Source organism: Oryctolagus cuniculus, chromosome 1 (genome assembly GCF_964237555.1).
Source record: "Oryctolagus cuniculus chromosome 1, mOryCun1.1, whole genome shotgun sequence".
In the NCBI taxonomy this organism is placed as follows: domain Eukaryota; kingdom Metazoa; phylum Chordata; class Mammalia; order Lagomorpha; family Leporidae; genus Oryctolagus; species Oryctolagus cuniculus.
Genome location: NC_091432.1, coordinates 228386674 through 228413276, shown reverse-complemented (window position 1 = coordinate 228413276; position 26603 = coordinate 228386674). Strand labels below are relative to the sequence as shown.

The window sequence follows — 26603 nt, the reverse complement described above, 5'->3', positions numbered from 1 at the left end:
GTTGAGCCATCTTCTGCTGCTTTCCCAGGTCATTAGCAAGGAGCTGGATCAGAAGTAGAGCCACTGGGACACGAACTGATGCCACTAAGGGATGCCAGCATCACAGGTGGCAGCTTTACCCACTGTGCCACAACACCAGCCACCAGTGATGACTTTTTGAGGAATGACAAAGAGTTTGTTCAGTCAGGCTGGAACATTGGGTACATGGAGTAAAGTGGTGTGAACTGGACAGATTTCTTGAATTTGGAGTCAGTCCTCTAAAGGATAGACTTCAAATTTTTTTTATCTGTAAGGAAAGCCGTTAGGAGGCCAGCCTCTTCCCCTTGTTCTTATTTGCCAGCAAATGAACTCCACGAGGATGGAGAATTGGATAAATATATGACCCACCCATCAAATGAACCCACACACTAGTGGGCAAGGAGCCTGACTTAAGGGTTATTGAGGGGGCCAGTGCTGTGGTGTAGCAGGTTAAGCTGCTGTCTGAAGTGCCTGCATCCTGTACGGACACTGGTTCGAGTCCTGGCTGCTCCAGTTCCAGTCCAGCTCCCTGCTAATGTTTGTGATGCCCTGGCCTAGGCCAGGCTGAAATGAGGAACAGGGAACTCAATCCAAGTGTCCCACATGGCTACAGCATTCCAGCCATTTCAGCCATTACCACTGCTTGCCAGGGTCTGTATTAGCAAGAAACTAGAGTCAGTAGCTGGAGCTGGGAAACCAACCCAGGTGCTCCAGTGTGGGAAACAGGTGTCTTAACTGCTAGACTAAATGCTCACCCTAACAGGTGGTCAAGTGTCCGGTACAGTGTTAACTGTGGGTACACTGTTAGCAGATCTCTAGAACATAGGCATCTTGCATGCCTGAAACCCACTCCTCACTCTCCATCCCCACCCCCACCCCGGCAATCACCATTCTCCTTTCTTCATTGAGTTTGACTACTTTAGATATTTTATAAAGTGATCTCTTGCAATATTTACCCTTCTGTAACTAGCTTATGTCATTTAGCGTAAGATCCTCAAGGTTCATTCATGTTGGAACAGCAAAGATAATTCAGAAACTTGGTTTTGTGTATGGTTTAAAATGAGGGTGAAGCTTCTTCTTCTTCTTTTTTTTTTTTTTTTTTTTGGCTGGAGTAGGGGGTGGCCATGAGGATATAGTTTTCCCAGCATTGTTTGTCAGAGATACTGCACTGTACCCATTGTGAAGCTTGGCACATTTGTCATTACGTGTGGGTTTATTTCTGACTTGCTCTTCTGTTCCGTTGGTCTGTATGACATTACCCCAGTACCACCTTGTCTTGGATACTGTGGCTTTGTTACATTGTGAAGTCTCTGAGACAAAGTGGAAGGCCTCCAGCTTTATTGTCCTTTCTCTGTGTTGTGCTGGAATCCTTTGAATTTTAGGATGATCTCTATTTCTGCAAAAATTGCCATCGAATTTGGTAGGAGTTTTATTGAATCTGTAGATTGCTGTGGGCAGTAAGTACATTTTAACAATATTGTCTTCCAATCCTTGAACATGAGATGCCTTCCATTAGTTTGTCTTCTTTATTTCTTTCAGCAATGCCTTGTAGTTTTCCATATGTTCATCTTTCTCAGTTAAGTTCATTTCTAAGTATTCTCTCCTTTGTGATGTTATTATGAGTAAGACTCTTAATTTCCTCTCTGAATTGTTCATTGGTAGCGTGTAAGTATAAAATTGCAGCAGATTTTTGTGTGTTGATTTTATATGCTGCAACTTTGCTGAATTCATTTATTAATTCTAACTAATAATTTAAAACTTCTGGAATCTTTAGGGTTTTCTCTATATAATATCAAGTCATCTGCAGTCATGTGATTTTACTTCTTCCTTTCCAACTTGAATGCCTTTTATTTCTTTTTCTTGCCTGTTTGCTCTACTAGGTCTTCCTATAGTGTGTTGAATAGAAGTGGCAAGAGTGGGAGTCCTTCTCTTGTTCCTGACTTTAGAGGAAAAGCTTTCGGTTTTTCACCTTTGAATATAACAGCTACAGGCTCTTCATCTATGACTTTTATTTGTGTTCATTTCTTTTATATTTAAATGCAGGCGAAAATGTATCCATTGGGAGGAATGTTTATCTATTGGGATAAAGTGTTACCCATTCTTAGTGATATCTGTTGTTTTTTGCATACTGCATGTGACTCTGTTATACAGGGGATCTTCAGTTTCTTACGTCTCCAGAACTGAAGATGCCAATATTCAGAAAAGCCCATTACACTTGTTTCTTGCATTTGAGTTTTTTATATAAGGCATATCATACTAGTCTACTGTTTATAGTGGTATGTTAAGCAGAGAGAGCTGTGATCTACAAGTCCATAATTGAGTTCAGTTATTTTTAATAATAAAATACAAGAAGGGATAGCATTTCTGTTTATTGAGCACCTATTGTGCACCTACACTTTATAACTTTAGCTTCAATTAACCTCCTCAGTCTGTCCAAGTCAAACTTTGCTTCAGCACGTAAGAGAACCATGAACTACAAAGGAGCTGATATTAGCTCTACTTTACAAATAAGGAGACTTTACAAATAAGTGGTTTGTCCAACAGGAACCAGCTAGGAAATGACAAGCAAAATTTGAACCCATATTGAAGCACTCCCATCCCAACATGTCCCATTCCCTCTTTAATTCATCAGTGATTGCCTGGTGTCCCATGGAATCACAGGGGGAGACAGTTGCAATACAATTTTGGCTTGGAGCTGAAGTAATCTAACTTCGTCAAGACTGACCCTTTTACACAGCCCAGGTATTTCCATCTGCTCAGGGTTCCTGGTCTTGTTCTCACAAATACAACTAAGGCTGCTTTTGTCAGGACCTCAGTAGGTGACTTAAGAGTTTGTCTTCACATGTCTTGCGAAATGCAAACAATGATGTCAGAGTGCTAAGGACCACCACCCCAAAGATTTTTTGTTTTTACTTTACATGCCTTGAGTTTAAAAGAAAACCTCTATTTTATTATTTTTTAAAAGATATATTTTGTTTATTTGAAATTGAGTTATAGATGGGGGGAGAGGGAGAGAGAGAAAGAGAAAGAAAGAGATCTTCCATCCATGGGTTTTCTCCCCAAATGGCCACAATGGAAATGCCAGGAGCTTCTTCTGGGTCTCCCATGTGGGTTAGGGGGCCCAAGCACTTGGGCCTTCTTCCTCTGTTTTCCCAGGCCAGTAGCAGGGAGTAGGATTGGAAGTGGAACAGCTACAGCTGGGACTCAAACTGGCACCCATATGGGATGTTGGAGCTACAGGTGGAGGCTTAACCCACCACACCACAGTGCCAGCCCCCTCCACTTTATTTTTAAATTTCTATTTATTTGAGAAGCAGGAAGAAATAAAGAGCTCCCATCTACTGGTTCACTCCCCAAATGCCCACAATGCTCAGTACCGGGTCAGGCCAAAGCCAGCAACTGAATCCAGGTCTCCCATGTGAATGGAAGAACCCATCTACTTAGCCATCACTGCTGCTTCCCAGAGGCATTAGCAGGAAGCTGGATTCTGGACCTGGAAGCGGTTATTGAACCTAATATGGGATGAGAGTGTCTTACTTAGCATTTTACTACTAGCCTACACACCTGCCCCCAAATGTCCAGTTTAACATTTAATCCAAGATATTCTAGACCAGCTAGTTGAATGTTTCTTGTTTTCCCTCCAAGTCCTGTGTACTAGATGGCTTCCAGTTCTTTCTGAAGGCACTTGTGTTTATGATCAAGGAAGTTCGAAATTGCCTCACAGACTGCTGAAGCAAGAGAAGAATACAGGTTTGAGTGAGGCAGACTTGGGAGAAAATGTCTCCCAGGTTTCTGTAGGAAAAGCAAATAAAAACTCATCCAGCCCCTCCTTTTTAGCACTCTGTGTTTTGAGTTTAGCCTGTTAGGCTTTACCTGGGAAGTGAGATGCTTTGTAGAAGTAGTTTATTCATGTATGTAGCTAGAGTACTAGACTGAATACTTAGATACTTTGTCTCTTCCTTAAACTCCACCCTGAACGTGGGAATACAGTGTAATCTTGGGCAAGTCAATTTATTCTTTTGTTTAATAGGCCCGGGAATGCTTTTACTAAAAAAAAAAAAAAAAAAAAAATCCACGTGATGGTCCATGATCAGTACTTCATAAATGAACATTTGTTTATTCATTCAGTATGTGTTTAACTAGGTACTTAGTTTCTAGGTCCTATCACGTAAGTTTTATAGAGAATATTTTTAGTGCTATAAAAAACAAGAACAATCTGGGGCCAACATTGTGGTATGGTGGGTTAAGCCACCCCTTCCTATGCCAGCATCACACATCAGAGTGCCAGTTTACATCCTGTCTACCCTGCTGCCAATCCAGCTTACTGCTGTTGCCCCTGGGAAGTTAGCTGAAGATGGTTAAGTACTTAGGCCTTTGCCACCATTGTGGGAGACCTGGATGAAGTTTTCCATCCTACTTTTGGCCTAGCCCAGACCTGGAGTGAACTAACCATTTGAGGAGTAAACTAGCAGATCGAAGATCTCTTACGTTGTCTCTCTCTCTCTCTCTCTCTCTCTCTCTCTAGTTACTCTGCATTTCAAGTAAATAAATATTTTTTAAAAAGCAATGATGATGATGATGGTGGTGGTGTCATTATTAGCTTTTCCATAATTGTTGCTATGTGCCAGGCCTTTTTCTAAACATGTTGTACGTATTAGCTAACCATCTTAAGAATCCTGTGAAGTAGGCCGGTGCTGCAGCTCACTAGGCTAATCCTCTGCCTGCGGTGCCGGCACCCCAGGTTCTAGTCTTGGTTGGGGCGCCAGATTCTGTCCTGGTTGCTCCTCTTCTAGTCCAGCTCTCTGCTGTGGCCCGGGAAGGCAGTGGAGGATGGCCCAAGTGCTTGGGCCCTGCACCCACATGGGAGACCAGGAGGAAGCACCTGACTCCTGGCTTCAGATCAGATCGGTGCAGCGCCAGCCATGGCGGCCATTTGGGGGATGAACCAATGGAATGAAGACTTTTCTCTCTGTTTCTCTCTCTCTAACTCTGCCTGTCCTCCCCCCCCCCCAAAAAAAAAAAAAAAAAAAGAATCCTGTAAAGTAGAGACTATTGTTCTCTGTACCATACAGATAAAGGGAGTTAGGTTCAAATAGTTGGGTGACTTGCCCCAGATTGTACAACTAGAAGTGACGGAACCTAGGTTTGAACAAAGGTAGTCTGGCTCGAGAATTCCCTTGATAATGATGCTGTCCCAGAATTCACGGATGGAAGAAGGAACTAAAACAGCCTAGAAAGCTTCATATAGGAGGAGACATCTGAATTGGGTCTTAAAAGGTCAAGTAGGATATTATCACTGAGGAATAGTGTTTCCAGGGTAAGAAAGAATAGGCTCACGGACAAAGAAGACTGCTGAAGAACCCAGAGGCCTTGTGGCTTGAGAGTAGGGTAAGTAGGCAAGAGGAAGGCCATGGGGGGCCACAGTGTTAGGAGGCAAGCAGCCAGGCTGTCCTAAGATTAGTGAGAGACCTGGAATATTATGGTGGAGGAGAGGGAGTACAGATTTTTGTCTAGAGTGTCCTGGGAATCCCCGGTAGACTTAAATAAGCTCTCTGCCTGAAGAAGGAACAGAGTATGTCCTGAGTACCCAATCTAACATGTACCAATTCCTTATCGAAGATATCAGAAGAAGAGATTGAAAGGATCATGTCTGGGCAGGAATTTGAGGAAGAGGCCAATCACTGGAGCAACCATGGTGACAGTGATCACAGTTCCCCTGGAAACAGGGCTTCAGAGAGCAACCAGCCTTCACCAGGTTCCACACTGTCCTCCAGGTGAGCTTGAAGGCAAACCCAGGATTATCATCTAGGGACCACCCAGAATAGGCCTGTCAGGAACCTCTGGCTGAATATTCCTCCCAGTCTGTCTCAAACGTTGTACTATTGCTCCCTCAAGTTCTTTGGGGGAGGGGTCACTGTTTCCCAACCATTGCATGCTAAAGACCTTGAAAGAGTTGGTTGTTAGGTGTGAAATAGGGCTATCACCTACCAGGGAAGGCTTTCTTTCCCCAGAAACCTTTCTTATAGGACAGGAGTCGATAAACTTTCTGTGAAGGCCAGTTAATATTTTAGACTTTGCATGACTTATGGTCTGAGTCTCAACTCCTGGCTTTATCTTGAAAACCATAAACAATATATAAAGCAATGAGTGTGGCTGCATTCCAGTAAAACTGCATTGACCAAAACAGGCAGCAGCTTGCCACCCCTGGTTATAGGAGTACATCTAGGTCAAAAGGAGAGTATCTTTTGCTGTTCTTATTAATAGAATGATTAGATTTCTCCAAGAAAGGGGAGAAATGTAAGAATCTGCCTTTCTCTTCATGTTTAATTATAGCTTATCCAATTCAGCTGTTCCTTAGTTTGTTCTGTCCTTTGAATATTTAGGGTCTTATTGTCATGTACTAGATTCCTTGCTAGGTGCTAGGTTTGTTTTGTAGCCTGGCAAAGTACTTAGCCTGTGTGTGCCTTAATTTTTCTAGCAATAAAGTAATACAAACACCCCTCTTGTCATCATAATCTATAAGTAGCCATTAAAAATTCTCTGCATGTGGCACCTGTAAAGAGAATTCATTCAGCCACTGTTGACTCAGTACTACTCTGTTGGGCACTGGGTGTGCAATGGTGAGCGCCATCTTCACACACCTGCATATAGAGTCCTTGTCTCACAGATGGGCATCTATTAGGGGAGATATCCATGTAGCTATTGTTTACATTCTCTGGCTTGATAAAGATGCAGATTTCTGGCCAAAGAATGCCTAAGCCAGCTTCTGGCTCATTTACTCACAGTATACCTGCCATGGCTCTGCTTGACATGAGACTTTTCTTTCCAGTAGGTCTGTGGAACTAAATGGATTCATGGCATTCAGGGAGCAGTATGTGGGGATGTCCGTTCCTCCACATTATCAGTACATACCGCACCTTTTTAGCTATTCTGGGCATTCGCCACTTCTGCCCCCACAAGCTCGAAGCCTCGATCCCCAGTCGTACAGTCTGATTCACCAGCTGGTATCAGCTGAGGACCTGGAACCACTGGGCACGCCCATGTTGATCGAAGATGGGTGAGTGAACTCTGCCCTGCTTGGCCCTTTGTAGCCTCAAAATGTTCCTACCACACACTTAGCTACATCCCTGGCTGCTGTCCCCTAGGCTTTGAATGAGTCAGAGGATAACATGTGGTGACTCGAGCATCAGAGGGCAAGTCTATGCTATGTGTGAAATCAGTGGACCCACGGTCTTTCCTTAAGTTCCTTTCTTTCACATAGTGGGGGTTACCTTTCAGCTATTGTTTCTACATAAGCCTAGGTAAGCCAGGCCTTGGCTTGGGTCTCAGTGCTTCTGTGTCAGAGATGATCTGTAATTCTGGGAATAATCATACATCAAGTCTAGGCTCCTTAACAAGATACCAAAGGCCCCAGCTTGCGACCTGACTGCATCTTTAGCCAACACACCATAGCCATAGGTGGCCTGATGATATGTAGCCACCTTGGGTGTGACACCTGAGTGGGTGCAGGGGATACTCTTTAAGTCTCAGTTCGCCCTAGCTGGGTAGGTAGTAGTTTAGCCTTTAGGCCCACCCATTGCTATGCCCATTACTCCTTTGGCCTGGAGCTTAGGTTGTTTATAAAGCTTAGACCTCCCAAAAGGTATCCTGAGATTCTTATGCTAGTCTCCAACTTCAGAAGAGGAGACTAAGATATCCACCTACAAGAAGGTCACACAGTGCCTTTACAAATCCAGATAGTGTGGGGGCCTTGATATGAAGAAAGCTGACACCTCTGAGGCTGTGGCCTTAGGGATACTCTTTAACCCAGAGTTCAGACATGCCCTTCTGCTTGGATCATTTAAGAGTGTAAGGGAAAGGCTGAGCAACTCTGCTTTCTGAACTCTCACCACCAGGGGGTGCAGTGAGAGCAGAAAAAGCCTTTGAACCCCTTCTAGTCTCAGCCATCTGGCCACGAGGCTCATTTTTATGCCAGTTTCTGTAGCATAGAGGCAGGGTATGTTTGGTCCATGGACATATTGGGTCTGTCCAAAATTCAGTAAATCTATACCAGGCTAACTTTTTTAAGTTAAGAATTTTGTATGACCTGCAAATTATTTTATAAATATCCAAATGACTCTTGGAAGAAAAAAGGTTCTCCAGACTTGCATAATGGGTAGGCACCCCAATCCACCCCACTGGGGTTCTTATTTCAGGAGTGATTGGGAATATTCTATAAGACCTGGAACATTAGAGGGCACAAATATTAAAGATCCAGATAATCACACCAATTTCTTCTAAGCCATCTTCCCCTCAGCAACCCTTCTCATCAAACGCACCTCTCCAGCCCTTGCCTATTGGCTCAGTACTGCCCCTTTATCAGAAAATTAAGTTGAATGGCACTGTAGATCCATCAAGCACAAGGAACCCACTGCCAAGGACCCTTTGTGCCCTTAGGAGTTCTCTCTTTGTGCCCCCATCCTCACCCTCTTGCCAGTGGAAATGACTTTCCCCTATTCCTACCCCGCCAGATATGCTGTGACTCAAGCAGAGCTGTTTGCCCTGCTTTGCCGCCTGGCCGACGAGCTGCTCTTTCGGCAGATTGCCTGGATCAAGAAACTGCCTTTCTTCTGCGAGCTCTCAATCAAGGATTACACGTGCCTCTTGAGCTCGACGTGGCAAGAATTAATCCTGCTATCCTCTCTCACCGTTTACAGCAAGCAGATCTTTGGGGAGCTGGCTGATGTCACTGCCAAGTACTCACCCTCTGATGAAGAACTACACAGGTGAGGGCTGCTGGCTGGGCAGGAAATCCTAAGCAATCAAACCGTTGTCATCCCTGCAGAGTAGGGTTGCCTGGTCCTCCAAATGATGGGCAGTAAACCATGTAGACCTGGGTTTGAATCCTCCCTCTACCACTGACTAGCTTTGTGACCTTGGCCTAGTTTCTGATCCTCGGGTAATGAATTTATAAAATAAGTTGATGACAGTACCTCCCCAGCAAGGTGGAGGTACAAATGAATGTTGTACAGTGAAGTTTGGCAGAGTGCTAAGCAGTTGGTTTTCATTACATCTGAATTACTGAATTACCTTGCCTACAAGGTGAGAAGGGCTGAGGTCTAGGTATCATGTGGTACCTATTATGGACCAGGCACCGAGCTCGATATTTTATCTTTCTCTCAGCCCTCCAGCATTAGAGGTATCATGCCTGTTTTGTATATAAGAAAACTGAAGTTCACAAAGACCTGCCTTGAGGGCTTTGGATTGGAACCTGGAGCTTTGATTTTGAGCTTAACAATTGCCTGAGTGAGTCTCCTGCTTTCTCACTGCGTCTGAGGTTCAGTGTGATGCTGAGGTCATGCACTAGGAGCCTGGGCTGTCCTCCCCGCTGTTTCTGGCATATAGGCTCATCCCCATTGGCCCGCATCCTTCTAACTTTCCTGCCCATGTTGCTTTTACTCACTCACTTTGGAGACCTAGGGTACATAGTAACTATGTGTTGTGGCCCCCACAGCAGGATAGATGTTGAGACAACCTTTGGCTTATTAATATATCTCTATGAAAAGGTCTCACAAAGTTAAACTGACACTTAAATAGACATTTCAGTAGATCAGGTTTATTGGAAAATTAAAATGATGGAAGTCAAGAGATTCCAGGGCACCAAAAAGAAGGGGAAAAGGAGGTATTCCCACTGATGAAAGGTGAAGAGACTGAAGTGCCAGCCCCCACACTTCCCTTCCCGGGGCTGGGGTGCAGCTCTTATCCCAACCATGGCATAAAGACAAGCCCATGCTCAAGCCAGAACAAAAGACTTCCAAGGACCCTCTACACAGCTGAGGAAGGGAGGAGTTGGTGCTGATTCCCTACCCTGGTTTTCCAATATTTCCTTATTAATGGTGCTTATTGTCTTCAGGGGTGATCTATAAATGACAGATTTTTGAACCCAGCTGACACTTTGTCCTGTAAACAAAGTTAACTGATTTTGCAGATGACCTAACCTCTTGTCCAGAGCCTTTAATTCATTGTTTCCATCAAATTCCTGCCTCCTGCTCCATAACTCTGGGACAAGGGGTGTTTGGATAGCAGTCAGCCTGCTCTGTATGTTGTCAGGGTTTGCAGAGCTGACCCAGAGACCCTAACCTCCCTCTTTGCCTGTTATCTGCCAGTTCCGCCTAGGGCTGCCTACGGAGTCAGCCTTAGGCTCCACACCCTACAGAATGACCGCTTTTCCTGGGCCCTCTACAAGTAGGCAGGGATTGCTGACTGTGCAGGGTTCCCTTGAGAGCTATGAGCTCCATGAGGTACCCTGTCCTTCTGAGCTCATCCTTAGAGCTCCAGCAGCTGAATTAATGAGGAGCCTTTTACTTCCTAGGAAGGCTCTTTACCAAGGAGGCTTTAAAGCTACATTGTCCAGAATAGTAGCCACTAGTTCAAGGTGGCCTTTCCAATTCTTTCTTTGCACTGATACTTTTCAAGTGCTCAGTAGCTTCCTGTGACTAGCGGTTTTTACATTGGAGAGTGCAAAAACAGTGCATTTCCATCATCACAGAAAGTTCTGTTGTGCATCGCTGACTCCAAAACATGTCACTGCTGAGCTCTCAGGTAGGTTCTGAGGACAAGAAACGGATTCACGGTCAGGACTCTCACTCTACTATGGGTTCCATCGGTGGAAAAAATAAGTTAAACTTCGGCCTTAGTTCTGGCTCCATTGCCATTTACTGAACAGCATTGTGTGTGTTTCATGGAGAGATGCTGGGATCGCAGATGATACAGATATGGTCTGACTCGGAGAGTCTCTGTTCCTGGTTTAGGTACTTGGGAGTCAAATAGAAGCAGATACAGTCCGTAGTGCAGGGTTTTCCATGGCTGGAAGTTGAAAGGCATATGCAGGACTGTACAAACAGAGACGACGGAGTGTGTGCCTTTACTTTCAGGGTCAGGGAACGCGTGCCAGGGGAACAGACATTTGAGCTGCACCTTAAAGTAGAAATTTTTTTTTAAAAAAATAATTTATTTGAAAGGCAAAGGCAGAGAGAGAGAGAGAGAGAGATTGGTCTTCCATCCACTGGTTCACTCTCCAAATAGCCACAACAGCCAGAGCTGGGCTGATCTGAAGCCAGGAGCCAGGAGCTTCTTCCAGGCTTCCCACACTGGCCCCTCAGATACATTCTCTTTTTACCCTAACCCTCAGGACTTCTTTTGGTTTCCTGCACAGAGCAACCACCCACGATCTCCAACTTCTGCAACTTTGTGTTATTCTCATGCCTTACTCTACAATACAGTTTTAAAAAATCCCACTTCAGGAGGCTGGCACTGGAAGTGACAGCTGGTTTGTTGGACTAGCCAGAGTGATGGCATCAATTCTGTTGGCCAAGATGAAGGGGCCTGGGAGGAGCAGGATGGGAGATGAGTTGCTCCGAGTCTGGTGTAGGTGTCTGTGGAGTTGGAGTTGCACGTGGAACCAGGGGGTCATAGGAAGTGGAAGTGTGAGAACCTCTGGAGTCAGGTTAATCACTGTGAAGCAGTCTCCGCTCTGCTGGAAACACAGGCTGTGCAGTCTGTAATTGGCCATAGCTCTTCCCTGCCTTGGCTGCTGCTGCGTTACTCCCACTCCCCCAGACTCCTTTACTTTTTCACAACTCTTGAGTGCAAGTGGGTTCCTGCTGTCATGAAAAGGCTTTTCCCACATGATACATGGCCACCTCCTTTTCTTTTCTCAAATATTGAATCAAATTTATGGTGCCCATATTCTGTAATCAGACTGTTATCAGACAGTGAGCCTGGTGCATTTGATTTAAAGCAGATTGTAGCACCAGCCGGTGACTGCTCCTGGCCCTAATCAGGACTCCTTCACTCTCAGGAGAAGATGCCTCGAGCTGCGTGGGCTTTAATGGGCACTTGCATCCCGGGAGCACTAACTCCGTTTCTGCCAGCTCTCTAGGAAGTCGCCTCCCAGTTTCCCTGCCTACACCCTAGCTGAAAGGCTCAGGAAACACAACTCTTTCTGCTGCAATCATGAGAGGAATGAGGATGATGCTATTGATAATGATAGTTAGTAATTGGAAGCCTGTTTATTGTGCCAAATACCATTTTGGTGCATTACATATGGCATTTGTTGAGTCTTCACTGCTACCCTATGAACCTGGCACTGATGCTTTCCCTCTTCTAGAGATGAGGAGCGGAAGGTTCAGACAACTCAGGCTGCAAAGTCATCAAGAGCCAGAGTTAAAATCTTATCATGGAGGTCCGCCCGGCACCACTGCGCAGGCTTACCTTATACTAAGTTCTTTTTTTTTTTTTTTTTTTTTTTTTGACAGGCAGAGTGGACAGTGAGAGAGAGAGACAGAGAGAAAGGTCTTCCTTTGCCGTTGGTTTACCCTCCAATGGCCGCCGCGGCCGGCGCGCTGCGGCCGGTGCACCGCGCTGATCCGATGGCAGGAGCCAGGAGCCAGGTGCTTTTCCTGGTCTCCCATGGGGTGCAGGGCCCAAGCACCTGGGCCATCCTCCACTGCACTCCCTGGCCACAGCAGAGGGCTGGCCTGGAAGAGGGGCAACCGGGACAGAATCCGGCGCCCCGACCAGGACTAGAACCCGGTGTGCCGGCGCCGCTAGGCAGAGGATTAGCCTAGTGAGCCGCGGCGCCGGCTTATACTAAGTTCTTATTCTTCCAGAGCTTTCTCAGAAGATTTGACTTCCTGGAATTTGTCCTGGAGCTTCAGTCTGGCTTTTCATCTCAGTGTCTATGCGAGGGTGCTGAGGTGGCGGTTACTCTAAGGTTGTGGCTGATGACCACTCCTGGGAGTTGGTGCCTACAGATGAATGAAAAAGAAACAACTAGGCCTCTTAGCCCCCTTAATGGGACATAACTTATGTAATGTCAGTTTCAATTGCTGACTGAATGGTTCAGTGATTTGGGGGATCCTGGCAGGAATGTTTTCCTTGTCCTCGCATGCTTGTGTAAAGGGAACCTGGAAGAAGAATGGGTGTGTTTGTCCAGCTTTCTGGCTTTGAATGCTGATAATTTGTAGACAGGGAATACAGGGGCGTCAGAACTGTGGAGTGGGCAGATGTGGAGGAGGCACGGCTACAGGAGAAAGCAGGCCCATAGAACAGAGAACAACTTTGTTTATCAAGGGGGTGTGATGCGGGGTGTGGAGGAAGGCTTTGTAGTCAGGCTGTGGAGACTAGTAGGGGCTGCTGGGCTGGCTGCCAGACCCCACCACTGCCAGGGATCCATGATGGTTGCCTGTTGTTGGAAATCTGGAAAAGAGGGACGTGCTGATCTCTGTCTCTCCCTCTCTATATATATAACTCTGACTTTCAAATAAATCTTAAAAATAAAAAAAAAAAAAAGCCGACGACGAGGAGGAAGGATGTGCTGACCCCAAGAGGAAAGGCAGATCTGGGGCGAATGCTCAGGCAGGGCACTTCAGCAGTCCTTTGTGTTCCTCAGGTCAAGACTCAGGCAGGGGCAAGTCTGGCCCTGCCGGCCAGGCGTCTGGCTGAGAGCCACACACCTGCATGTTCTGCAGTGCCAGAGTGAGCTCTCGGAGCAAGAGGTTGCTGATTAAGGGACAGAGCATTATCTTTGCTTGTTACAGCACTCGGCCACCAGACAGAAGCTGCCTCTGCTTCTCCCCTTGCGTCCTCCTTGTTTATTCTTACCCCACCTCAGACACACCCCCCACCTCTCCAGGCAGATACTGAAGGGAACTGGCAGTAAAGACCTTGTTTTTCTCTGAAGAACACATTTAGCCATGCTGAGGAGTGGTCTTCACTCCCAAGCCCACTGCCCACTCTGCATGCAGAGGCACTGTGAAGGCAGTTCTGAGTGCTGCAGCAAACCCAGCTATGCCTTACCTTGGACTGAGCTGGTGTGGGAGCATGGAGCCCCTGAAGGGGATAGGATGGGGTAGCCTTTCCCAGGTAGCAGTTGTGAACAAGACAGGATCAGGGAGAGGACAGTGCAGTGTGAGAAAAGCCCACAATATCCTTGACATGAGAACCCTTGCTCTACCACCACTTACTACTATGTGGCTTTGGGGAAATCACCTCTTCTCTGCTTCCTCATCCGTAACCTGGAGGTGATAGTCTTTATCACACAGATGATCAAGAGGGTAAAAATGTGAGAATGTATATGACAGGGGCACAATAGATATTAACCTTTCTGAGAGAACTTTGTTTCTCACATGAACAGAGGGGGTTATTTTTAAGATCTGTTTTGTGGATTTATTGGGAGTAGCCAGTGAGATACTACATGTGAAATACTTAAAATTCCTATAAGCTAACAAACGCTCAAGAGAATGGTAGAATAGTAGACAGAGTTACTACTCAGTATGAATTTGTCTGTCAGCTGGCCTGGAAGGTTATCCGTAAAGTTGGAAAAGCCTTTGAAGCACATGCAGAGGAAAGCAGTCAGCGTCATGGCTCCGAGCATAGTTAAGACATCATTAAGACGTCCGTGTCCCGTGTCAGAGTGCTGGGGTTGAGTCCCTGGCTTAAGCCCCTGACTCCATTTTCCTGCTAATGCAGACCCTGGGAGGCAACAGTGATGGCTCAAATAATTGAGAGACCTGGATTGAGTTCTTGGCTCCTGGCTTCAGCATGGCCCAACCCTTGTTGTTGTGGGCATTTGGGAAGTGAATCAGGGAATGGGAGTTCTCTGTCTCTCTGCCTTGCAAATAAACTTTAAGAATGAATGAATGAATGAATGAATGAGGTAACTGAGAGAAACCCTAGCTCCAGCTGACTGGGAGCCACATCAGGAGGCGGAGGGTTCAGAGTTCCAGGTTGCAGATGCAGCTCCCCCTGGTGCTTGAGAAGTGCAGGTGCCTCTGACTTCAACCAGAGCCAGGAAAGAGGAAATTGTCCTGCTTGCCTGGGAAGCCAAAGCTAAGCAAAGCCTTCAAAGTTAACTCTTTGAGCAACAGAACCTAGAAGGCAATAGTGCAGCTCCCAGTGTTCAGGACTCTCCCAAGACAGGCTCTTCTTGGGCTGGTATGGATCTACAGTGCCCAGATCTGAACATAGTCTCACCAGAGAGCAGCCGTAAGGTTAACCATCTACTCTTTATAACTGAGCTTCATCTGAGGTCTCTATTGGAACTCTCCCTTGGCCCACTACCTAGCCCACCCGTAGAATGACTCAGGACAGGTCTTATCGCAGCTTTTGTATTTATAAATGCTTGCTTCTCCTCTTAAGTATTCACCTCTATCTTTGGTATGAAGCATACTGAGAGCGTTAGTTCCCTGGAGTAGCCTAGCCTGGTGCTCCATTACTGGAAACGTGGTCTTTCCCCAAGGAGCTCAGTCCAACTCATGGCCAGCTTTAAGCCCCCTGGTGGGGCTGCCACCTTGAGAGAACCAAGGCCCCAGAGAATTGGCCCAGGTTCCAGTTCTAAGCTTGCTACCAAATAGCCATGTGCCAGAGAACCACTTCTTTCTCTTCTTTGAATCTCAGTTTCTCATCTCTACGATGGTAATGACTATCTTACAGCACTCATAGAGTTGAGAGAATAATAAGATAACGCACATAAAGTATCCAGCACAGAGATGGCATGGAGTGAGGGTTGCGTTAATGTTTCCCTCCCTCTGTAGCTGAAGTCAGGGGTGCCGATAGAAATGTTCACTGTGCACAACCTCAGCTCTGCTGGAAGCGGCGAACCTGAACAAGTGCAGTCAGCAGCTTTCTCTGCATTGTTGCAGAGTCACCATGGCAGCTGCCATTGATACTGGAGGCTGCATCTCAACAATAGCTGTATCTTAATAACCTCATATTCCTCCACATTTACACCTCAGACCTCCTTAGGACCTCAGTAGCCAAGCAGGCAAGCATTATTATTTTTACAGAGGAGGACCCAAAATGTTAAATAGGATCAAATGACCTTCCCAAAGTCTCACACCTCATGTGTAACAGGTCCAGGTTTAAAGAGGTTTGATTGGTAGGACCTTGGGAAACACCTCTTACAAGAGCTATGTCAGCCTCTAGACAAACCAGGGGTCTGCCTGTCTTTCACAGATGGCTTTGGATTCCACTTCCTCCTCGCTCTTTCCTTCATGGTGCCTGTGGATCTGCCTTGTCTTGGCCTCCACTGGCATCAGGGCCCATTGTTAACATCTTGGTCTGTTCTCAGATTTAGTGATGAAGGAATGGAGGTGATTGAGCGGCTCATCTACCTGTATCACAAGTTCCATCAGCTAAAGGTCAGCAATGAGGAGTACGCTTGCATGAAAGCAATTAACTTCCTCAATCAAGGTGAGTCGCAGCGGGTGGGCAAAGGGGACCTTGTTTTCTTTGCTATCCAGCATTTTCCCTCCTGTTAGTCTGACACACAGTGTGGTTACCAATCTTGGGAGGCCTACGCTCCTCCTTCGCTTGTCCTCACCCTGCCCCTTTATAGTGCAGGGAGTGCTTTGGATTTTTTTTCTTCAAACCTAAATGCCACAATCTCTATAACTCATAGAGGAAGGAAGAGGATTCGCTTTGTTTAGTCAGTTTTAATGCATTTAAATACAGAAACCAAGGACAGTACATGCGTCATTTAAAATATGTACCAAGTTTACCAGTGACTGAAGAAAAGCAGGGTGACTGATGAAACCATTGGAGATAAGGCCTCTGTGACAGGCTGGCAGTAGTTCTGACAGCCACTTTAGAGAAAGAAGAGTGGCTGTGTACAAAAACTCACACTCACCCAGGCATATCGAGATGGCTTTTAATTAGAAGAGAACCAGATGTGGAGTATTTCCTGCAAAGTGGCACTTGGTAGCTGCTGCTAACCAGCAAATCCAGGAGAATGTGTATTCCCTTTTTTCCAGAGTAGCACATGAATGCTCTCCTTCCAGAGTAGAGCTGGGCTGTTTGCTGCCTGAGGCACTAAAAGTGTGTGCGTTCTTCCTGGGACTACTTCCCCAGTCCAGAGACTCTTGACCCCTCCTCTTTACCTACTCTTCCCAAACGCTGGTCAGGCTCTGTGTTCAGCATTAAAGAAATTGGGAAAAAAAAAATAGATCCCAGGTCTAATTTCTGGTCTTAAGAAGTGTATACTCTGATAGCACTAGACACAGTAATTGTACTTCAGATTGGAGAGATCAGTAGCAACTTGTTGGAGAAGGAGAAATCTGAGCTAGGCCTCAAAGGCTGGGTAAGATTTACATATAGAATAGGTTTACATTCTCTATATAAAAATGTATAGATAGAAATCTGCACAGAAAAAAATGGAAGGGCAGTGCAGAGCTGAGGCATATAAGAGATTGTGTGTGCGTTACAGTCAGGAACGTGTGAGCATCATCAGGGAGTCTGACTGGCTCTGATAAAGGGAAAAGTCAAAGATGTTGTAAAGGCTGAATCTGAATCTGGAAAGGTTGGTTAGTCAGCCATTTGCTCAACCCTCACAGGTGTCTTTTTTTTTTTTTTTTAAGATTTATTATTTTTTTTTTGACAGGCAGAGTGGACAGTGACAGAGAGAGACAGAGAGAAAGGTCTTCCTCCGCCGTTGGTTCACCCTCCAATGGCCGCCGCAGCTGGCGTGCTGTGGCCGGCGTACCGCGCTGATCCGATGGCAGGAGCCAGGTACTTCTCCTGGTCTCCCATGGGGTGCAGGGCCCAAGCACTTGGGTCATCCTCCACTGCACTCCCTGGCCACAGCAGAGAGCTGGCCTGGAAGAGGGGCAACCGGGACAGAATCCGGCGCCCCGACCGGGACTAGAACCCAGTGTGCTGGTGCCGCAGGCAGAGGATTAGCCTATTGAGCTACGGCAGCGCTGGCTCGTGTCTGTTTTATGCCAAGGTCATGCTGCAATCTGGTATAAAGTTGAGGAAGTCACAACCTGGCCCTCAAGGGACTCTGTGCAGTGATTGGCCCTTACGTTATTTTGTCATTCTCTGTGTGATTTCTCTTCCTTAACCCAGAACTTACTTCCTCCATATAGAAAAGAGAAAATATCTTCTGTGGGGAGAATATTTAATAACTTTTAATTGAAAGGTGCACATATACAAGGAGCTGGTGTTTTTCCACATTAGAAAGCCCCTTCCATTCCCTGTGTGGCTTTTTTTTTTTTTTACAGATATCAGGGGTCTAACCAGTGCCTCACAGCTGGAGCAGTTGAACAAACGATACTGGTACATTTGCCAGGATTTCACTGAATATAAATATACACATCAGCCGAACCGTTTTCCTGACCTCATGATGTGCTTACCTGAGATTCGCTATATTGCAGGTAATATTCTGGGTCCCTCCCTTGCCTTCTCTTAGTTTGTGAAGGAAGCAAGACAGTCAGTGTTTGCAGAATACTTGTTCCAAGCCCCTTACAAACTACATAAAAGAGTTATTACTCTTTTTGATGATTATTTATTTGAAAGGTAGCACCAACAGAGACAGAAAGAGAAAGAGATCTTCCATCTGCTGGTTCTTTCCCCAAATGTCCACAACAGCCCGGGCTGGGCCAGAATTTAGGGACTCCATCTGGGTCTCCTCCATGGGAGGCAGGAACCCAGGTATACCTGCTGCCTTGTTGCACTTAGCAGGATCCAGGTACACCTGCCACTCCCAGGGTATACTCAGCAGGAAGCTGGATGGGAAGCAGAGATGGGACTTGAACCCAGGCACTCTGATACGAGATGCAGGCATCCCAAGCAGTGACTCAACCCACAGTGCCTGTCCCTCTTGTCCTCACAACAGTTCTGTCATAATGGGAAGGCCGTGTTTTCTTTGTAGAGAAGAGAAGCTGATATTTCCTAAGCTGGTATAATGAGCATTGTACTTTGTACCTTCATGTTAGTTCATCTCAGAACAATCTGCAAGGCTGCTGGTATTATGGCACCACCAATCTGCAAGGTTGGTGATATTATGGCAATTCTGTAGATGGGGAAACTGGCTTAGAGTACCTCATTTCCTGAGTTTTACACTTTAAAAGAGAGTGAATTTTATGATAGTGAATTATATCTCAGTAAAAAATTAACAGGGTTAGTCTTGTGGCACAGAGGATTAAGCCGCTGTGTGCGATGCCTGCATCCCATATAAGTGCCAGTTCAAGTCCCAGCTGCTCTACTTCTGGATTCAGCTCCCTGCTAATGTTCCTGGGCTGGCAGAGGAAGATGGCCCAATTACTTGGGCCCCTGCCACCCACATGGGAGACCCAGATGAAGCACCAGGCTTCTGGCTTCATCTTGGACCAGCCCTGGCCATTAATGGCCATGGACTTTCTGAGATCTTTTATTTTCTGTAAAATCCTGTGGTTGCAAAGCAGTTTTCCGTATTGGGGTGGGCATTTGGGGGAGGGTCCTGATCGCCTTCTGAGCTTCTTAACATTTAATTGGGTCCATTTCAGTATGAAATCCTAACTTTGTTGTTGCTGCTGCTGCTTTACTTCATTTTATATAAGATTCTTGTTTTTAGCTGTCTAGCACATACTGAGGAGAGGCTCAGAAATGTGACCTCTAGATTGGGATTGTTCCTGTAAAATTCAGCAATAGAATTTTTTGTTAAAGATTTACTTATTTACTTGAAAGTCAGAGTTACACAGAGAAGGAGAGGCAGAGAGAGAGAGAGGTCTTCCATTCACTGGTTCACTCCCCAGATGGCCGCAATGGCTGGAGCTGTGCCAATCCAAAGCCAGGAGCTTCTTCCTGGTCTCCCACGCGAGTGCAGGGGCCCAAGGACTTGGGCCATCTTCTGCTTTCCCAGGCCATAGCAGGGAGCTGGATTGGAAGTGGAGCAGCCAGGACTCGAACTGGCGCCCTTATGGGATTGCCAGCACTGCAGGTGGCAGTTTTACCCACTATGCCACAGCGCTGGCCCCTCAGCAAGAGAATTTTTTTTTATATCTTGAGCCACAGAGCAGTCTAGCATATGTGATCTAGACCTAAACTATTGGAATTTTAGGGTTATTTTAATAGTTTTGGAACTTTTAAACCATATTCTACCAAATGAGATATTAATGAGGTGCTCTGTGAAAGGCGAGTCAATAGGTATACACAAATCTCCCACACGGAGCTGCGGCCTCAGCCCTGGCAGCACCTCAGTCACCTGGGAAGTTGTTTTTTTTGTTTGTTTAAATTGATTTGAGAGAGTGCTCCCATCTGCTGTCTCCAAAAATGCCCACAGCAAAGCCTGAACTAGAACTCAATCCAAGAACCCAACCACGGTAGCCATCACCACTGCCTCGCAGCGTCTGCATTGGCAGAAGCTGGAGTCAAGAACTGAGAACTGAGGGTGGGCCCGCCAACATGGAGACAGGTGTCCTAGCTGTTGGGCTAAATGCCCGCCCTTGGGAAACTTACCAATGTCCGTGTTTGCGTCACACATACAGAGATTCGGATTTAATTGTATGGGGTGGAACCTGAGTGTCACTCATGTGGCAATGCTCCCCAGGTGGCTGTCAGGGTGAAGACGTTTACAGAGTGTATTAGCCCACTAACTGCTGTGAAGTCTTTAATAACGACACCTGTCAGACTCTTGTAACCCTGAATTTCTCAAATTCCTCATAACTTCCTCGTGACTCCTCTCCTTTCCCCCCGGTGCTTTTATTAACCTGCTATGCTATTCTGAAGAGCAGTGTTTTGTAGAATGCTAGTTAAAGATTCAGCCAGACCAAAGACAAAACAGGGTATGTTCTCATGCTGTGGAGGCTACCTCTCAGTTTCAGGCTCCTCATCTATAAAGTGGGGAGTGGGGTATCTATCACACAGAAAAACTGGGAGAGTTAGATGAAATAAAACATGCATTTACCTGGCACAGGGTGAGTACTCTCTGGATAGTAGGCTGGTTAGGAATTGGCACCATTACTAGACTCTCCAAGGCACCAAAATGGGTCAGACTATCAGGATGTTAGCTGTCCCCGCTGGGCCTGTGGACCCCTGGTGCTGCCCTCACCCGAATCCCTGAGAGAGGTGAGATTCTGCCTCCCCCAGCCCAGGGAGAGGCAGGCTTCCCCTTCTGCTAGTGGGCACTGCTAACTCTCCTCTCCCACCTTGTTCCCAGGAAAGATGGTGAATGTACCCCTGGAGCAGCTGCCCCTCCTCTTTAAGGTGGTGCTGCATTCCTGCAAGACAAGTGTGGGCCAGGAGTGACCTGTTCCCAGTGCCCTGCTCAGGCCACACCGGCGCACTGGCTGGGCAGGAGAGGCTCCGGAAGGAAGAGCCAGAGACCAAGACGAGGCTGTGGCACAGCGTTTGCGGTTGCCTCCGCAGCCAGAAGAGTGTTTGTTTGTGTGTCTGTTTTAACCTCATTTTTCTATATATTTATTTCACGACAGAGTTGAATGTATGGCCTTCAACATGATGCACATGCTCCTGTGTGAGTGCAGCAGATGCATCTCCTTGCAGTTGGCAGACTGTGAAGATGTTTAATGTTACAGTGTTGTCATTGTTTAGAGATAGTTCTTTTGTATTTCGAGGGAGAGGGTGGGATGGGGCTGAGATGACTATCTCCATAACGTTGACAAAGACAACTACCTCAGTGGGAAAGCGGGGGTGTGACCACCCCTACCTTTTCTGCGTTTTCTCGGCAGACTCGTGCATGATGTGTCTGTCAGAGAGCACACTGCCTTTTTCTAGCCACAGAATTGCCAGGTAAAGAACCTCACCAGAAAGGGGCACAGTGTTAGGAAGCGTACTGAGCAGCGTGGGTGAGACGCTGGGAACGGCAGGCGAGGGCTGAGCCAGCTCTTTGCTTTGGGAGGCATGAAAGTAAAGAGTAGGGCCAGCTGGCCAAATCTCAGCAGATCCCCCCCGCCCTGCGAGTCCTATGGGGAGAGGGGCTTCTGCTCTCACACCTTGCTGCGCCTCGCCACCGGCACCACCCTGTCAGGTCTGCCCCTTGCGTTTTCATCCTGGCACAGTCCTAGCAGTCAGCCCGCTCCCATGGGGCACACAGCTCCCTCGTCTCCTTCCCTGGGTCTGCTGAGACCTAACTTCCTTGGACCCTTCCTTCTCCCTTACAAACTTGACTTCTGTCGGTCCATCGAAAAACTGAGAAAAGTGCTGTGTTCTGGTTCCTAGTACCCTCTACTGATTTATTCTCCTTTAGCTGGTTTTCTTCAAAGGGTAGTGGTGCAAAGGCCAGACTGCTAAAAGAATGAACACTCCTTTCCCCCTATTCCGCATCCCACCCTCAGGACCAAATCTAAAACTATCTCTGTTTTAAATAGTAGAAAGGGCAATTAGCCTCTGCTGACTAGAATGTTGCCTCTGCATTCTAGTCAGTTTTTCCTAATCTCTCCAGGATGAGACCAGGTTTCCTCAGGGCCCCAGAGCTGACAGCCCAAGGCCCAGAGTGGCCCAGCTACCCCTTAGAGAGGCCTGGAGGGCCGGAGCCGTAAGTAGGTGGAAGGGAAGGGGAGCTTTAAACTACCTCATATTCTAAAGGGCCTGCTGCCGCCTCTGCAGGGATGGCGTGGACCTCTGCTGCTGCTACTACTGCCCCACCTCGTCCTAGGAAGTGTTCTTGACCCTCTCGACTTTGGCCAGGGCCACGCTAGATCAGTCTTGGAACTCTTTCAGATGCTTTTTCCTTCTCTGCCTTAATATAGCAATTGCTGTCGCCTACACCCAGGTGTCGCCCACAGCCAGCGTGGCAGACAGACCACTTAGCTGGGGCCATCCCTTGGTGTGCTTGAGGGGCCCACAGCACCTTTCCTGACGATTTAGTCAAAGGCTGTTTGCTCTCTCCCCAACTCAGCCTATAAAACCTGCCCAGGGGGCTGCTACACCTACACTGTGTACCCATTGAGTAGTCCCTGTCTGGTTGTAATTTTTTTTTCCAGTGAAATGTTACGGGTACCACCAGAGTAATGATTTTTATTCTTTGATGGATCTGAAACTCAGAGCATTACTCCTCAATGCCATTTTTGCAACTGCTCTGAGAAAGAAAGAAAAAGAAAGAGACATGTTTCTCAGGAAAAGCTCCAGCTAGCATGTTTTTCACATGTCAATGGGAAGATTGTGTGTGTGTTTGTGTGGTCTAAGTTCACAATATTTTTCTTGTTTCTCTGAATCTTTTATTTAACCAACTAGATCACATTCTTTGGCTCCAGGTCAGATTCTGAGCTGCCTACCTCAAGACAGGGGAAGAGGCACATATCAGAGACCCCTCTCCAGGCAGCTGCTATGTACAACCTCTTTCTATGCTTAAGGCTCCATCTGTCAAATTATTATTTTTGAAATTGCTTTTCAAATCAAGCATTTTACCCGTTGTGTTGGGTGTCAAAGGAGAGTGCTCTCTGATGAGGCAAGAACATGTCTCTCCAATAATGTAGTATTAAACCGAGCAAGTTGTTAATTTGTGAAGTGGGGAAAGGTTCTGCAAGTTGCCATTGTACAGATCCATTTTTACAAATGTTTGCAGCAGATTCCACAGAACAAAGAGCCCATTCACTACTGGGAGCCCTACAGAATCTCAGAGCCAAGTGGCTGTGTGTTCCAAGCCAGAGCCTGACCTGTGGACCGCCTTTAATGTCTTCTGCACCCAGTCCTTTTAGGACGTGGGCTTTTTTTAAACAGGGTAAAGTGAATGTGTTGCATTGCAAACTCAGGTATTATGAGGAGAAGGTAGGAGTGTAGCTAGCAGCGTGGAGACATTAGGTCAGCCACTAGATGTATTTGTGAATTTGGTTTGAAGGACACAGAGAAAGGTTGGAGAGGGAGGTTTGGTGTGTTTGTTTTTTGCCTTTCTTCCCATGATGTTTGGTTAACAGGTAGCCTTTTTGCTAGTGGAAGAAGAAAAAGTTGTGTGTATTGTCTCTGATTCCTTTCTCTTCTGTCCTCTCTCTATCCCCAGCCACCACAAGCACTCACTCTGAGTGAGTTTTTCCACCATAAAAATAGGACCCTGAAAGCTGTGGGAAAGGAGAATCCCACCTCCTTGCACTGCACTGAGACATGTAAGCTTTCCCCCCTTTTCCCCTTTTAAACATTTTCTTGAGACCTAAGACCAAAGTTTGGAATCTGAGAATATCATCTGTAATTCATGCTTTCCAGCTCCCTTTAGACTAATCCTAGAGTCCTTGGCAAGGTTTGGTGGTCTTACCCCTTATTCTGGAGAAATTCCCCAGAACCTGTCTCAAAGCACTGTACCTGGCCCAGAGGGCACCCAGCCACCATGCCCAAACCACAGGTGAGGTGGGCAAGCCTTCGGGGATAGAGGGAAGCAGACAGGAACCTCCATATCCTGTTCCTTAGAGCCAGACAGGGATAGAGGAAACCTAGGGGCCTCCGTGGCATCACTGAAGTCACCCACTGCATACCAGCTTGCCTCCCACCTGTCACCCGTTCTGCAGGGAGGCACCTGCCATGTCACCTTCACCATGGTGAAGATCCTTAAAACCTAGACCTCTCTGGGCCAGCTGCTTGCTCTGCCACCCACTCTACCTTTGTTTACTTGTTCCTGATATCCTGGGGAGGGGGACTGATGGAGATGGACAGTTCCAATGTGGGCAACATCTAAGCCATGTCCAGAGTTGGCCCAAATAAGGGGACCGTGACCTCGTAGTAGGGCAGGAGGCTGAGCAGCTGTTCCAGGTCTTTAGCTCCACACACCTAGTCTGTGACTCTTTTTAAATTTTTGCAGTTGTTTTAAGAGATCCAATCTTGCAGATCAGTCCTTTTATTAAACTTTGAATTTTCCTTTGTTTTTTTTTTTTAAAGTAAAAAAAGAAAAAAAACCCAAAAACTTAAAAAAAAAAAAAGCCACTACTGTTAATTCCCTCCTTTTCCCTGTGAGTCTCCCGCCCCCCTCTGCCTTTGCCGTCAATCGTCCTCCTCTTTGCTCTGCCTGAAGCCTCTCTGTCCAGTGTCTGTGAAGCGATGTTTTATCTTTGTCTCAGGATGAGAAGCGGCAATCATTCTGCCAGGTGCTGGAAACTGGTTAGCCTTGAGACAGGTGTTTCTAGGGCCACAGCTCAGGGATGTGTATTTAATTACAGGGTCCCCAGAAACCCCTCTTGGCTGCCACAAGCAACATCCTCTTTTCTGGACTTGGGAGCCAGACCTGGACTGCTCCTCAGAGGCAGGAGCCCCCAGAGAGCCTGCTGAGTCTGGGAGCAAGCTGGACTTCCCCTGTGGCCAGATCTAGGCTACTTTGAAACTTGAAACCTGTGGCTGTCCTGTGACATGAGCCACAGTGGCCCTTCCTCTGCCAGCTCATAAGGAGCATGGTGTTTCCGTGCAGCCCAGGCCCTGTCTGGCCTCCCTCTTCTGGGCCTGCAACCCCTAAATGGGCCACAGCCCGCTTAGGAATCCACAGCTTGGCTCGAAGGGGAGCTGTAAGGCCAGAGCCTGCTCCAAGCCCAAGAAAAAAGCTGTGATTCTGGTGAAGGCTAGTCTTCCAAATCCTGGAGCCAGCCCTGCCAGCCACAGGACTATCTCCCCTTTGGTGACCGTTGTTTTCTTCCTCTGCAGTGTCTTATGATAGGTGATAATGTTGTTGACTCAAATTTCCATGGAAAAAAAAACAACCAACCAACCAAACAAAAACTACCTCTTGAGTGACATCCTGGTAGATTCCTCCCTGAGGAATCCTGTGGGAAAAGAGAATATTGTAGCTGCTGCTCTGTTTACATGTTTCTGTCGGGAAAGAAGCCCCGCCTGCCCTGGGATGCTGGTGTTTTTGTCTGTGTTGCCAACCGGGCCCGTGATAGGGGCTGTGGCTGCGTTGTAATGTCTGGGCTGTGTCGGGGGAGGCCTTCCCACCTGCCCAGCCAGGAAGCAGCCACTCCCTTGGAAGGGCCTCTGTTCCTTTCCTATGCTCCGAGGCATGGAGAGCACACCTCCCACAAGCCCACCTTGTAGGGGCACTGGTGGCACAGATAACATGAGCCTGCCCTTGGACTACATATTCCAGGCCTGCCTCTGCCCACAGTCTTATGTAGGAATCCAGTAAATGGGATGTCTCTGAGCCCTTGTCCCCGTGGGGCCGGCCAAGGGCTGCCTGCCAGCCTGGCTCCATCAGTCCTGCTTGGTCAAGTGTTAGTTGGCAGGCCACCCAGGCCCTCTGCTACCTCCCACCCTTGCCAGTGGGCAGGGGCTGGGCCCTGTTCTGTGAATTGACTACCTGTGGAAATGTGACCAATTAGTGTGAAATGCATGTTTAGCAAGTGTTAGGTACTGTATTTGAACCAATAAATGTGAATCCTTCTGCACATGGCATCTGTGTGTGAAGCTTGTGTGGGCTTCTGGGAAGGGACGAAGGGATGGGGGGGGGCGGTTCTGGGGCTGGGGAGCTGGCTCATGAGTTCAGCCCCACTCATGTCTGAGGTCGTCCCAGCTCTACAGCTGAGGTCTGGCAGAGGGCGGTCTCAGCACCAACTGAGCGCCTGCTGCCTGTGCCCGGCACTGTGCCAGGACTTCCCATCAACCTAGAGCTCCTGAGCGGACGGGAGTCTTGCCTCTGTTTTCTATGTGAAGGCACTCAGGTTGGCAAAGAGGAAGGGGCTCGCCCCAGGCCCCCCCAGGCCGAAAGTGGCCCACAGAGGAGCTGAGTCCAGTGGGAAGAGAGGCGCAGACTCTTGTCCTTAGTGGGGTGAGGTGGTAGTGGGGGGATCCATGTGGGGCAGTTTAGGCCTGGAGGGGGTGCCGTGTTCTATTCAGGATCGCTGGGAAGGGCTTCGCAGATG

General features: G+C 47.2%; 1 protein-coding gene across 5 annotated transcripts in view; it reads left to right on the top strand.

Moving 5' to 3' along the window:
• NR6A1 (nuclear receptor subfamily 6 group A member 1) overlaps window positions 1–26134 on the top strand; it is a 259827-nt gene extending 233693 nt beyond the window's left edge. For 3 of the 5 annotated variants that reach the window (XM_008273332.4, XM_008273330.4, XM_008273333.4), the window contains 6 exons: window positions 5638–5792; window positions 6848–7075; window positions 8529–8783; window positions 16130–16251; window positions 18060–18212; window positions 20975–26134. In XM_008273332.4, coding sequence (XP_008271554.3) covers window positions 5638–5792; window positions 6848–7075; window positions 8529–8783; window positions 16130–16251; window positions 18060–18212; window positions 20975–21063 — 1002 coding nt within the window. In that variant the 3' untranslated portion in view covers window positions 21064–26134. The remainder of the gene's footprint in view (window positions 1–5637; window positions 5793–6847; window positions 7076–8528; window positions 8784–16129; window positions 16252–18059; window positions 18213–20974) is intronic. The other 2 variants (XM_002720460.5, XM_008273331.4) reach the window with 1 other exon arrangement.
• The last annotated feature ends 469 nt before the right edge of the window (window positions 26135–26603 follow it).